At 32.9% G+C, this 15,573-nt stretch overlaps 1 protein-coding gene across 4 annotated transcripts in view; it reads right to left on the bottom strand.

Annotated features, from left to right (window-relative positions):
* The window catches only part of Lsd-1 (lipid storage droplet-1), a 46,212-nt gene that overhangs the window by 2,184 nt on the left and 28,455 nt on the right, over positions 1–15,573 (bottom strand). For 2 of the 4 annotated variants that reach the window (XM_076382282.1, XM_076382283.1), the window contains 2 exons: positions 13,466–13,723; positions 12,362–12,460 (listed from right to left, as the gene is read on the bottom strand). In XM_076382282.1, the coding sequence (XP_076238397.1) occupies positions 12,362–12,460; positions 13,466–13,723 (357 nt within the window). Of the gene's footprint in view, positions 1–10,073; positions 10,932–12,361; positions 12,461–13,465; positions 13,724–15,573 lie in introns of those variants that run through there. The other 2 variants (XR_013002331.1, XM_076382284.1) reach the window with 2 other exon arrangements.

Here is a 15,573-nt window from a genome sequence, read left to right as displayed (position 1 = left end):
TGTGTATTCATCCGTGCGTTCAAAAAATCCACATCTGCCAGAATAAAGTAATTTCGAGCATTCTTCGAGCGGAGTGTTAATCCCTAATAACCATCGAGGGCTGTATTGCCTCGCAATCGGTGCCTTCGCCAGCTCATCCTTTTCGGACTCAGAGGATTGACGCTGACTCGCGGGACAATACGGCCATAAAAATATTCGGAAAATACGCGCGTGGGCCCGCTCGAGCCACGCTATTCCGGGGTTCGTTCTTCCTCCCCAATTTTCGCGGCCTTCGACCTGAAGGAGACGTTTCCTCCACCTTCGTCGCGAGGAAATCAGGGCGGTTCCTTTGCCCCCATCAGGGTGACTAGGAAGATCTTCCTTCTTTGGGTCAAAGGCCAATCAATGCCGATTTATTTCGTCGTACAAAATCGGTGACGCCCTTAAAGTCGCGCGTTTTGGGGGATGTAAGGTGATGAAGAACGGACTCCGGAAGAAATGAAAAAGACGCATTCGAGTCTTCGAAGAGATACATTCGAATCTTCGAAGAGATACATTCGAGTCTTCGAGAATAACGCAAGGAAAGAAGTCAGAGCCGTCTGAACTTCACCTACGCTCATTAGTTATTGGTTCTGTCACTCCCAAGCACATCCCTACCTTTGAACCCCTTGTTGGGCCCTTGGAGGTCCTACCATTTCTAAAGAAAGTCACTTCTTCAAATGTTAGCGCATAAACAGTGTGAAAGAAATTTTGAGCAAGCAAACGATATTCTTTTAGATTTTAGTTTTCTCCGAAAGTATTATGCGGCTCTGTTAGCAAATAAAAATCTTCTTGAATATCGTCTCTGTCGACCGAAAACGTACTGGTACTAGTCAGAATTCTTACTACGTTGCAATACCATAAACGACCCTACATTTCCTGTGTCATAAACTACCTGGTCGCATCGAACATTTTGTAGGAAACCCAGGAAACAGTTCTATCGTTGCCGTTTCTTTATAATCAAATAAGCTGTGGATTCTTATACATTGATATCTCAATAAATATTGTTTCTTAATAGATAGAAACATTTGTTTCATTTGGACACTAGGTATACAGAGTAGAAAGAAGCAAGGCGTGTCCTTTCAGGCTCTTGAATCCTTCACCAATCTCAGTGGAAAAGTCAGTCGGGGCAATGGAAGTCATCTGCGTGAAACGACTGCGTTCTCTCAGTGAACGCAGTATAGAGTCGTCGTACGGACTCCCTGTTTTTCACTGTAACATTTCACTGACGAGGTTCATCCGGAATTTGAAACAGCCACTCAAGATTAATTTGGCGAGTGGCAAGACGAGTGTCGCCAGTAAATCGATTAACCGCGAACCGAACACCGATGATTATGAAAGTGGTAAAAGTTGATTTTGAGTTTTGTTTTAAATTTTTAATTTAGCCATTTTCATAATTATAGGTATAAATGTGGTCGATGTCTGTAGGATGTTTAGAAAATATGTATTCATCACAATTGTTCAGCATATCCATAGTAAACAACAGTAAAAATTTGTATATAACTGACGCTATATTAACTAAAAAATCTAATAGATTAAAAAACAATATTATTAACCTTAACTTTGAGCAAAATTCTTACGAAGGGAATTACCCAAATATAATCTTCACTTCTTGCTGTTGATAACACTTAATTATAATTAAAAAGTATTACTCATTTTGTTGCATCGAATGAATAGTTCTTTCTTATCATTACTGATACTTATATTGATTAAAACTTTTAAAGTAGTAATTGCATTAGTCCCAATACCACGAATGGCTGTAATCTGTGTTATACATAGCAATATAAAATGAACTGTTTCAATTTCGATCGTGATAAATTGTTACTTGATTTCGATAAAATTTCTAAGCGATATTTGAAAATAAGTTAATTACACAAATTAGAATGATCTTCATTATGTAAATAATTATGAAAAATGTTTTATTTTTAATTGTAGAATATTTAAGACGTTAGGAAAGTTAAGATATATTTCAAGAAATGAATACGATATCTAATTCGTTTACTGTCGTTAATATAATTTCTTTCGGACGCAAGAAACAATTATTTAACCCAAATCGTTTTTAGAAGTTAAATATTTATGTTAAAAAATCGTCTGATATTTATTATTTAAACCAATTCTTTTAATGTTTTTATTTCATCTATTATTCAGTTGGAAGATAAACTTGTACTTGGTAGGTTACTTTTTTTAATTATAAGAAACAAATAAAATTAAATTTCCTATAATTTATGTCCGTTTTATGCCTGAACGTCTTACAACATAATTTTGATGTTTTAGAAACATCCGATAGCGTACGTCTTAAAGAATTCCGAAAACTTCCGAAAATCTACCATAAGACGTCTTAACACACGTCTATTTTTTGGCTGAACGTCTTATAGACGTAATTTAGACGTCTTCGAGACATCTTATGGATGTCTTTTAAGACGTCCTAACGACATACTGATTTTTAACTTCTCAAACATGTCTTTTGCACATTTTTAGGTATTTATTGGATGTTTTTAAGATGTTTTTAAGATGGCTCTGTGCTGTATGGGTATCGTCGATGCCAAAATTGTCTAGATTTAGGTATAAGTCCATTTAATTGGCTAAGCTTCATAGGTTTCGGCCGACCACGCTCAGCTGGATGTGTTTCAACTCATTCGGTACTTCATTCGTGATACTTAACCCTTTGCACTCTGAAGTTCTTATTTTTCATTCATTTTGTCTCCTTAGAAGGGACAACCGAGTGCAAAGGGTTAATACATCACACCATTTGCATATGATTTATGCTCACTAGGATTTAGTCGATAGAAGGACTAGCGGCGCATGCGCAAGAAAATTAGACACATACACAGGTCTAAATACAAAGGATACCTTAATGCTATTGCAACCATTACTGACGAGGAATCACACTCACTTCATGCAGTAAAGCAATGGACTGCACTTTATGTTTGAAAACGATGTTTTTGTTCAATTTAATTAGTCCAATATCGTTATTCATCAATTTAGAATCGTATTTCAGGTGACCAATTACTTTTTCAGATTGATATTCGTCGCTACTCTTCTCCACAGTCTTGGTATTCAGCATGACGGTTATTCCTGAGTCGTTGAACCTAAAATGATTTGTAGTTACAAACAGGGATATCAGAGAATCTGCAGTTAGTTATGTCAAGTGTCGTTATGAGGAAGAAAGGGAACTTTTCGACTCGTGTGGATGGTCCTATAAGATTCATTGCACAGAAGGAACAATAACCTCTCTCCATCTCGCGATTTCATTTGACAGGAGGAGCAGCAGCTTCTCTGGCATCCCTGGTTACAAACGTTGGTGAATGAATCATACTCTTTTAGATATAAAATTGATTAAAGTCAACCGCGATAAACAGTGCAAAGCAGTTAATACTTATATCTTATTTAACATCGATCTTCCACGGAAATATTGGTTTTAATACATGGTGAAGAGGCTTGGTAAGGGTATTGTCCATTCTTTGTATTTTTCCAGTCCCATTTATTATTAATAAATTCGTTATGAGCAATCGAAACGAATTTTCTTCATCAATTAAGAAATTCTAGTCGAGAAATAATTGATCGAGAATTCCTAATCGAGAAATAAATTTCTTACATTTATACAGTACACTGATAATAGTTATCGACGATGAAAAAAATGTCGGTCCTAAGTCGTGAGTAATAGTTATTGTCTAACGAAAACGATTAGAAGTCGATACTTTTTAATCATCTTCTTTTTTGAAAAATTTAGCTTAGCCTTTACCATTATTATAGTAAAAAGAAACAATTTCTTGCTAATGATTCTTTTTGTAAAAACTTTTAGGATGTAATTTTGTAGTTGCTGTAACAAAATTAGATAAGAAGCTTATACAACTAACAGTGTTAAAAAAGATAAACTACTAAATGTCAGATATTACATTTTCAGATACATTTTAAGTTAATAATATAATTTATATATTAATAAAATTCTATTTAAGTGTGTGGTAAATAATTCTACGAATATTTCAAATAAATATAATATGATTCTATAGAATTCCATTGTAGACTAATTTTCCTTAGATAACTCTTAAGTATCAACATTAATTTCAAGTTTCTGAATAATTTATTTCTACGTACATGTAATCTTCTGGCGAGACGTCTAAACGCTTCAAGTCGGTATATTCGTAAAATGGATACAGTGTTTTCTCGATATAAGCTTACTGTTTACAGGTGGAAACACTTTTTCAAGATCAATTGATGCTCATGGGATTCCACTTTGGTTTTATTAAAAATTCAGAGTGATAATGCAAGGAAGTAAAAATCTTACTTGCTAATTTTGAAATTATAATGAATGTTACAAATTACAACGAGAGTACAACAAAGAAATATCTATTATAGGTACCTACTTTTCTTAGGGTTGAAGATATCCTGAAAAAATGTCAGTTTGTGTCAGTTTTTTGAAGGAAACAGCCTGAAATATATTATATTCCATTATAATTGTATACATATATTTATTATTTTATCATAAAACTTTGTGAACTTCCACTATTGGTCATTTTACATAAGAAACTGTTTTAAAAAATAAAAACATAATTTTGATTTTTTCAATTTAATGTCAAATTATGTTTTTTTTGTGAATTATGAACATATAACTAGGATAAACTAACTTTGCTGAACATAATTATCCATTTTGTAACTTTTATATTTAAAAATGATTAAAAATTTGCTTTAGGATATACTTTTACTTCGTTTTTAGGCGCATCAGCACTAACTTATTTTTAGTATACATATTTAGAGATATGATGTTTTAGAATATTCGCAGATATTTCAGCAAAATAATTTAGTATGAATTTATATCTTTGCAAAGCTTTCCAAGCTTATCGTTTTGTCTAGATTAAGTGAATCTGTACATGGTCTAAAGTACTAAATTTTATTTTTCACCAATAGATAAAGAATACTTAGAAGGTGATATTCATTTTATATGTTATACAATTTTTTAAACAGGAACATTTGTTCATTTATTACACTGATTCACACTATGAGTAGAATAAGTTTTTACATAAAAATAAAAAATTAAATGTTACCATTTACTTTTAATGTTAGATGTTTATTTTTAATTAATTATTCAACTTAAGTTAGTTTAATATAACTTGAATTAATACATTATAACTGAATTACAAGTCCATTTTTCACTGTAATTTTTATGATTATAGAAAACAGAATGTTGTGTATATAGGATGTCCCAAAAGTAGTGATACAAACTAAAAACCAGTGATTCTACATGAGAAAATAAGTCGAAAATGCAAATTAACTTTTTTTTAATATCGTGCTCGATTTTCAAGAAAATTTGCTTGGATTATGATCGCGTACCAGCGTAAGGAAGTGCAGTTTTGGGTGCTGAGAGGTATACAGGGAAGAGGAAGCACTCTTGGTCTGGTTATTGACTGTCTCTACGGTGAACTAGAAGCCTTCCCTTTCCCCATTTGCCCCTTAAATGCCTGAACTCGTACTTCGGTACACTTGTACTTGGTTGAAGTTTAAAGTCAATTTTCTCGAAAACAAAGCATGGTATCAACAAATTTTATTCTACATTTTTGTCTTATTTTTTCATCTAGAAACACTTTCTTCCCACTTGTACCACCAGTTCTATCAGTATATGTAGAATATATTTCGAAACCAATCCATATATCTGTTAGTAATTCACTTTCATCTTTGAAATATGAATGAAAATGCATAGAAACAATAGTCGTTTGTTTAAAATAAGCTAAAGTAGACATGTATATTTGTATCGAAAAAATACTCTAGAAGTTTCAGATTTACATATTGAAAGCTAAAATAGAAAATAGTAAATGAAATTTACGTTTGTACGATTAAAATAAAATTCAACAGTAAAATAAACTTGTAATTACTATTTATATTGCAGATTTCAATAGTTTCCATTTGTTCCATTCGGTTATTTATAGTAACTCCTTTACATCGTTCAATAAATTTTCTTGACCATTTATCAAAATGTCGATTCAATGCATTGTTTGTATACTTGACACGATAATATTAAAGAAGATACATGAACTGGAAAAGTTAGACTGCATTAGTACATACATAAATCACTACATATCATCGTAGAGATAAAGTTATCGCTGTCGGTCTATACAAGGTCTAGACTTAAAAAAATCAAGAATGAAGTACGATCGTACTATGAATCACCATATGCATCTTCGACTTCGTCCAATTCATTATATCATAAGTGACACTTCCCTTCTGGGAAATTCCACAACTGCAACTGAACAGATATGTGCGTGCATAGATAATGCATAGTATTACTCGGAGGAATTAAAAGAATATGAGGAACTATTAGTTTCAGCTCAGTCTTTTTTACACCTTCTTCTAACACCTGTAGAATCATCCTAAAATATTTTATCTATAATGCCTTGCATGCTAACTGTCAAATTAAATTTAATTCATTTCTATTTTAAGTAGAAGATATTATAAAATATTGTTTTATATTAGAATGTATAACTTACAAATGAAAGAAGTATTTAGGTGAACTGTTATGTGAATGCATGTCAGAAAAAACATTACAAATGAGAATAAACAAATATTCTCATGTACCTATCAGTTTGTAATTGGTATGTACTGTAAGGAAAGTTTTCTCCATGCGCAGCTACTTTTAGCGAACTCAGACTTTGTTGAACAAAACCAGCGAAAGCAAATCCAGGAAAAGGAAGCTGTAGACGGTCAACAATTTCGCGAGATTTCTCTGCTTTCTCTTTAACTTGATTTAAGAAAGAGATTCTAAAAGTTAATTTCCCTTGACATGCAAGAATGCTGAGAATATTTACAATATTTATGGCTGATACATTGTTAATAACTTACTATTGCCGTATCACTTAAAATTATTCATATTCTATCGATTTTTGCATAATATTTCGCACACCTATTTAGTAGAACCCAGTAAGTGGTGATGTCAATGTTTATGTATGTATACATTATATGTATATATGTAGAGTAAATGAAAATTTGATATTATTTTTATCATGTTATTCTAGTCTTATCTGATTGATAAAAAATAGAAGCGAAGTAGCTAACGATTGCTGTAATTTGTTATAAAAAATAGCAAGGTTATGTTTTAATTTTAATTTTTAATTTGTGTTATAGAGCATAATGCAATATGTATCTACTTATTAATTATAAATTTTGAAGGAGTAATAGTTTGGTTCATTCTAGATATAAAAAATAAACTGAAATTCTGAGATTACAAGATTTTCATTGCAATAATTTACTATGCTTGATAATAAAGTTTAACTCTACAGAGCATAATGACGTAGATATACATCATCCAAGTTTTTCTACAATAAAAAACTGTGCAATATAGGGTTAAATGCCTCTTTAAAAATCTTTACTACATATTATCATGTTCAATCATGACAAATGACTAATATATATAAGACTAATGTTCTTTTTTTATTCATAATATCAGTGTTATTAGCTCATAACTTACTTATAACGAGCTTATACCCAGATAGAACAGTATATCCAAATGACGTTTGTTTCATGTTCAGCTTACACCCAAATAGCACAGACATTTTAAAAACGTCCTAAAAATGTCCAAAAGACGTCTCTGAGACGTCCGATGTTACAAATCAGTATGTCTTTAGGACGTTTTAAGAAACATTTAGAAGACATTTTAAGAACGTTCAAATTACTCATATAAGACGTTCAGACAAAAATTAGACGTTTTTAAGACGTCCAAAAGCGTAAGTCTTTAGGACGTCCATGTAGTCTGTCTTTAAGACGTTTTATAGACGTAAACTTTGCAAATCTTTAAGATGTACGCTCTTGGATGTTTTTAAGACGTCTAAATTATGTCGTAAGACGTTCAGGCATAAAATGGACATAAAATAGACGTCTTCAAGACGTCGTGTGCTATCTGGACACCCGAATGTCATCTCTACGTCCATTTTGAACATCCTTAGGATGTTCTTAGGATTTAAATCGTGGAGATTCATTTACACCTGTTTTCAGGATTTAAATTTCGTATATTCCAGAGACGTCCGTTTCTTAAGTCTCACGAATGTTCTTAGAACTTACATTTCGTATGTTGTAAAAATGTCCACTTGGAAAGTTCTATAGATGTTTTTAAGGTTTACGTTTTGCATGTTCTAAGAATGTTTCTCTTGAAAATCTTTTAAATCTAAAAGATTAAATTTCAGATGTTGCAAAAACATCCATCTCATAAATTACGTAGGCGTTTTGAAGACGTTTTAGCTGATCTAAAAGTTTCTTTTGAAAATCTTTTAAATCTAAAAGATTAAATTCCAGATGTTCCAAAAACATTCATCTCATAAACGTAGATGTTTTGAAGAGTAAAGTTTTAGATGTTCTAAAAGCAATTTTTTGTATGTTTAACAGATGATTAAAATGCATAAATGTTTTTGGAATACTAAACAACTAATACTTCAGTTAATATTTCCCAAATATATATATTTATTGTAAAGGTAATCAAATCTTCTATATGTATATATTATGGATGGATATCATAATGGCCGAATACGCGAATTTATCATGGATCAACGTTAAAAGTGACCTGGTTCACTCTCATTTCGCCTTGTGTAAAACTATTAAAACGTTTACAAAAAGTATAGTAGATGTTTTGTTTAGTAATTTCAAACATTCGGAATACGTTTCTCATAAACTTTTTAAGATATTACAATAGCGTTTTTTAAGATGCTTTAAACGTTCACAAAAAGTACAGAGGATGTTACTTTTATCGATATCGGAAAATGTTTTGAGGATATTGAAACAACACGTCCTCAAGACATCTCACGATGCGAATGAGACTTTTCTACGACATTTAAAGAACTTAGGGAGGACATATAGGAGGTACACGGATGTTATTAAGATGTCCTAGGAATGTAAGGAACGTCCAGATCAGATGTTTTTTGAATGTACGTAAGGTATCTTTGTGATATCTAGGTAGTAAGAAATACCTACTTACATATAGATGCATGTACCTGGTGATCAGTTTAACTGGAAACCCTTTAATGAGTGTTGACAGCACTTACAATGTTAACAGCGTCTATACTGCGTTCACTGAGAGAACGCAGTCGTTTCACGCAGATGGCTTCCATTGCCCCGACTGACTTTTCCACTGAGATTGGTGAAGGATTCAAGAGCCTGAAAGGACATGCCTTGCTTCTTTCTACTCTGTATACCTAGTGTCCAAATGAAACAAATGTTTCTATCTATTAAGAAACAATATTTATTGAGATATCAATGTATAAGAATCCACAGCTTATTTGATTATAAAGAAACAGCAACGGTAGAACTGTTTCCTGGATTTCCTACAAAATGTTCGATGCGACCAGGTAGTTTATGACACGGGAAATCTAGGGTCGTTTATGGTATTGCAACGCAGTAAGAATTCTGACTAGTACCAGTACGTTTTCGGTCGACAGAGACGATATTCAAGAAGATTTTTATTTGCTAACAGAGCCGCATTAATACTTTCGGAGAAAACTAAAATCTAAAAGAATATCGTTTGCTTGCTCAAAATTTCTTTCACACCGTTTATGTGCTAACACTTGAAGAAGTGACTTTCTTTAGAAATGGTAGGACCTCCAAGGGCCCAACAAGGAGTTCATGGGTAGGGATGTGCTCGGGAGTGACAGAGCCAATAACTAATGAGCGTAGGCGTGAACTGCGCAAAGGGTACGAAAACTCGTCAACCGACAACTGCGTTCTCCCAGTGAACGAAGTATAGAATAAATCCTGCCAACACTCAGAGGGTTTCTCGATAAACTGATCATCCTGTATGATGAGATGCGCGAGGGTATGTTCGAACAAAAGTCGTTTGCTTTAAATAATTTCAAACTACAATGACTGTAACAATGAGCTAATAGTAAATGATTTAGTATAAGCCAATTATTTACACAGTAATGCTTATAAATATATTGAATAATGAAAGTTTACGTTAATAATGAGTCATAAAAACCAATAATAATACGTTATATTCAAAATTAAACAAACAAAACAGTTAACAGCCAAGTTCATTAATCGTTTAGTTTGTTAAATCATTAACAAAAACATGAAAATGTGACCAAAAATATAACTTTATTTCTAACAATTTTTCTAAAGATTACATTCGTTACAAGAAACATCCATTATTTTATTTTTTAAGATCTAGCGACAATGCAGTGTAATTTTTTGATATAAAAACGTTATAATAAATGCTCAAAATGGTGACAGTTTAATAAGGCATGGGGTCTCATTTTGTCTGATCGCTTGCTGTCTCCTTTTGTCCAACTCTACAGTTTCAAGAAGAAACGACTGATATTATTTAACTAATCATGTTACAAAAAATGTACACACATATTCTGATTAAAATACACTGCTTACTTTTTCCATATTATTCATTAGACACTCACATAACCCCATTTTATCAAATGTAAAAATGTCTTCATACCAAAATCGGCACTACAGCTTTCTGCAAACTTTTATTCACTTCAATGGTTTTCCATTAATGTTCATACTGCCAACTATTAGATAGTAACATCTACAAAAGCTACAGCAATGCGTATCCTGTTTTACCCAACCTTCCCCTATAGTATTGTTATATTGAGTCATCGGTAAACGAGTATAAAAATTGTTTGTTTATTGTCTAATCGTAGGAAACATAACAAAATTATAAAATTATATTACTACTCTAGAATGGGCATTATTAATACACGAACCATCGATCTGAGATCCTTTTTGTTTGTCATTATAGCCTTGAAGCAAAAACCATCGCGGAAGAAACTCGCGCAGAGCAAGTTTCAAACGCGAGTTTGTTACTCGATACCATTTGCTGGTGTACTCGAGGACGTCGACATGTGGTTATTGTGGTTCTGCTGGTGACTTTGAACGTGAGTTATCTTACAAGCAGTTGGACGACCTGCTAGGAAAGCTGCAACCTGCTCCTACAGAAGCGTTTACAACATACGTCAGTTAATAATTAGTAATCAAATATTATATTATTAGTAGTGCACGTTTAGGTTACAACAGAGTTGGAGGTCAACATTGTAATTCTTGCGTAACAGATCGAGATTCTGTTCTAAGTAAAAATTCGAGATAGAATAAATTTTAATAGCTTTGGTTTAGTTAAATCCTTGAGATAATAAGTAGTGAGATTGTATTATTAGAATCTGGGTGAAACAACTTTAAGGTAAATGTCCAAGTTGCTGATTATGTCCTGGTATCTAGACACTAATGCTAATTTTATCTAATTTCAAGCTTAAATTTGAATAAAATGCAAAAAATATTATCACAAAACAGTACGATCAGTGATTCAGATGCAATTTAAGTCTCGAAATATGTATTTTTCTGTTGTCCATTTACTGGGGTATTGACATTTTAAACGTCCAATTATTGGGACATTTACCTTGCTGTCACTTGAGCACGCCGTACTGAATAAGTTAGCCTAGGCGCACACAACTATCAATTGGTGATCGATAATTATGTCGGTCTAAAACTAGTATCTATTATTATTGTCTCAGTGTAAACTCCAGTTTACAGTGATTTACAGTTTACAGTTTATCTTAGTTTACACTGAGATAATAACAAGAAACATTTTATCGCCTCTTGTTGCTGCATATTCCAAAATGTTTCCAAGGAACACTAACTTATAGAAACATTTTGTCCACACTAAAGCAACATGCTCCGAGGAATAGATGTTGCTCTTTCGAATAGAAACAGGCAACAAGTGGCACCATTTGTTGCTGGCAATCGAAACACGAACAAACTGGAGAAACATTTCTCAACAAGTGGCGACTTTTCAGGCTACATAGAACAGCAATAAAGAGTTCCTCGTTCTTGCCTCAGTATAGAAATAGCTTAAATAAGACTGAACAATCCTTTTTCTATATGTATGTATAATGAATAAGACGATAATCGATATACTATAATCGATCTTTAGCCTAAGTCTAAACGCACAACAATCGGGGACTAATAAATTTGCAGGTCTAAATACCGATTACAGGTGATTTTATATATCGATTGTCTTCTTATTCGTTAAATAGAAAAAGAAAGATTATTCAGTCTGTGATCGGCCTTTAAACCGACAAAATTATCAGTCACCGATTGTCGGTCGTGTGCGTCTAGGCTTATGCAAGTAGTCAGAGCCAAACATTAACAACATTGAATAGATCAAAGATTCACATAATCTTCTATCCCAAAATGCAGTATTGAAAAGATACAAACGTTCAGTGGTCTATAGGCAAAGTTGTTCTTGTAATTATTTGGAAATGTATTCTTCAGTGACAGATTAAGGAATACCAGGTCCTGAGGTGCCAAACAAAAGTGGAGGCTCTAATACAATACATTACCATAATTTTGATTATTTTCTACGTACCAGAAATTGATTTGTAGCTGAACTAAGCCTATCTACAGCTGCACGTATCACCGGCATTCGTGTATTAACTGCATCCTTTGTGTTGATGAGTGGTACCATCTATAAAAGCATTCAAACAAATACTTAAATTCGTAAAATTATTCTGAATAATTAAAACTAAGATTTCGCTTTGAATATTGACATACTGGTACTCTTAGATCGTTTATTGTTGAACGTAACGAAAAATAAGTAGGTAAATAGAGAAATATATCTTGTAATTAATGTGTGTATAAAATATAATTATCTATCTGTTAATTAAGTAATTAATCACACATCCTTACATTCATGGCACAAGTTTTTATAATAATATTTAGTAAAAAGCAGTTGATATTTGTTACACATAAAATGTATATGATATATCATATTATAATATTATAAGTAATATTATACTGTAATATTACAAGTAAATACACTTAAGCACATGCGCAAGTTAATTACCATCAGACGTTGAATGTGCTTTATATGTACATTATTGGTCCAGAAAGTCATTTTTAGAAATAAAAAATTACTAAAATTCCAGTTATAGACTGAAAATTGTTTATTGATAATTGAAAATATTACTTTTTTGAGGCATGTGTGTCAGGATTTCTTTTCCTTCATTTAGCAATTACTATATAAGTACTGGTTCTTAATTTCCTTTTATTGCACGTGAATTGATTTCATAAAATATATTCCGAAGAATAAAAAATATTAGCTTTTTTAAAAGTGCCAAAATTCGAATATTTTACTGAACAGAATTCATAGTTCAGTCCGTAATTTTGTAAATAATTTGAATTTTTTAGTGCTTGTAGTTTATTTTATTTCATGTCTGTTTTTATTTTAGAACACTTGAAAAAAATTCATAACATCCATCCTCTCTTTCAAATATTTTCTGATAGCTCCACTATTTTTAAAAATTATCAATATGTTTAATTAATGATTTACATGTAGTAAAAGGAAAGATGAGTTGATATATCATATATGAAAATGATTTATTGAACATCTTTGGTTAATTTCTGCGAAGGACCCTTTTTTTAAAGAATATCGTAAAGTAATTAGGCAAGAAATGTAGATGATGATACTGACCTTTAAAGTAGCATCCGCGGTAGCAAGTAATTGATGAGAAACTCTGACGAGTACTCTACTGAGATTGCGTGGAATTTTCGCAGTTAACGCTGCTGTGCCATTCACGAGATGAACAACACGACGCGCAGATTCACGTGTCAATAAAACCAATAACTGTTCCAACGTCGCTGGCCGAGCTTGGTTTTCTGGTTCGGGCAAACTCAACGTTACCCATAATTCTTTAGCCTTCTGGTATGCTAATTTCGGGTCCGTTACTAACTGCAAAATACAAATTCCGTTATCGTAAATAAACTAGTAAATTGGTCAAAGCTAATCATGTGTCTAAAGTTAAAAATGGTCTACCATTTCTTAAAATTAGAGATATAACGATATTCCTAATATCCACACAGTATAATCCTTTTGCGTCCTTGCTATGTATTTCATTAACTCATTGCATTTGTTGCAAATCTGTTTTGTTTAGAATAGATTGTACCGTTGCACTTAGATTAAGTTAATAATATAAAACTGGTTATGAAACACTACATTGCCACTTTATTTAGCGAGTGGTTTTCACGATGTGAAGTAGACGAGATCCGAGGAGCAACTAACTCCAAAAACTATCCTTCAACCTTGACAGGTCTAGTACAAGAAAAAGCTCTAAGAAAGTAGAACGTGACGTCCTGCTGGGCGACCCTCATTATGGTCAAAGAGTTCAGGTCCGTCTATGCCATTTTCTTTTAGGGTTCCATGCAATTAACTGGCGATTGTTTTTGAGTACACTTTAGATTTAGACCTGATGCATATTAGTGATATTTTGATGCACTACTTAGTATAGTGAATTTTACAAGTTTGGAAACTATTTATTTTTCAAGTTGTAGACTTATATTAGAGCAAATTTGTACTTAACTCATGAATATGCAATGAAATCTATATTTCTTGTGTGCACCCTTTTCCTAATATTCGAAAATTGTACACAGTTCTCTGTAGGCCCAATACGGCCCTGGAATGAAGGTCAAGGGATACATTTGGCTTACACCCCTCAGCTTTCGAACTCTCAGACCAAACGGAATTTTAATATATAGGTTTCTTTTGTTAAAAATTGTAGGATCAGGAGTAGGGTCACTTTCAAGGTTATTCCCATTCGACTTGGAGTTAGAAATGATATAAATTTATTCGTTTTGAGGAGACCTTTTCAATTATATACATGCAAGGATCTTATTGCACACTCTTGGGTCACTTCACACCTTATAGATTTAACATTGGCCTATGTCACGCTCTTTGTCCAGAGTGTGAACTTTGACCGTGGCCATTTTTGCTCATTTTCTTAGCGCTTTTCCTCGTCCTATACATACACTTTCGGCCAAAAGTATGAGACCATACTCATACAATTAGTAATAGAGTACACATTACCTGGTGAGAATTTGATACATAACAAGAAAAATATAAAAATAAAAATGCCATCTTATGAAATGCATATAAAGACTAAAAGGATTAGTCCACATTAGTTAACAGAACAGAAAGTAATAAGAAGTCAGGAGTCCCATACTTTTAGCGGACAGTATGTAATTGAAGCAATTTCTAATATTTATATCAAGATTGTTGGTCAGAACAGAGGTTTTCTACGAAGCGATTTTCAATGAGAGCTGGAGTACTTTTTTGGGTCCTAGAGTGAACTGCAGAGCCTACTGTAAAAAAACTGTAGTAGTATTCGTTTTATGTTTTCTGCTGGCTATTAGATGTTCTGAGATGTCTACATGCATTGCCCCATAAAGTGTGATTCTAAAGATTTATATACTCCTTGGCTTCCGACCTCAAGCATCTTCAGAGATGTTTGTGCAGAGAGTAACTCAGGTTACTGAATGAGGTTCCTAACAATGAACCCCAGGGAATTAGAGAAACCATCGGTATTCAGAAAAGGGATTGTACGATCTTGCGCGACCTGGCCAAGACCCCTTCTGAAGGACACATTCCAGCTGTTCTTTTGATAACTCAGGGGAGGAATACAGAGCACTGACGACAGTCCCAACACATAATTGTAGGTAAACCAAGACCTATTTATGTGCTGCACTCTGCTATACTTTTGAAGGCACAAGTTATATGTTAAATGTGACCATTGTTACTTGATGTAG

This window comes from Calliopsis andreniformis, chromosome 7, assembly GCF_051401765.1.
Source record: "Calliopsis andreniformis isolate RMS-2024a chromosome 7, iyCalAndr_principal, whole genome shotgun sequence".
NCBI lineage: Eukaryota > Metazoa > Arthropoda > Insecta > Hymenoptera > Andrenidae > Calliopsis > Calliopsis andreniformis.
Note: the sequence above shows the minus strand (reverse complement) of the source record. Positions and strands in the feature narration are given on the sequence as shown.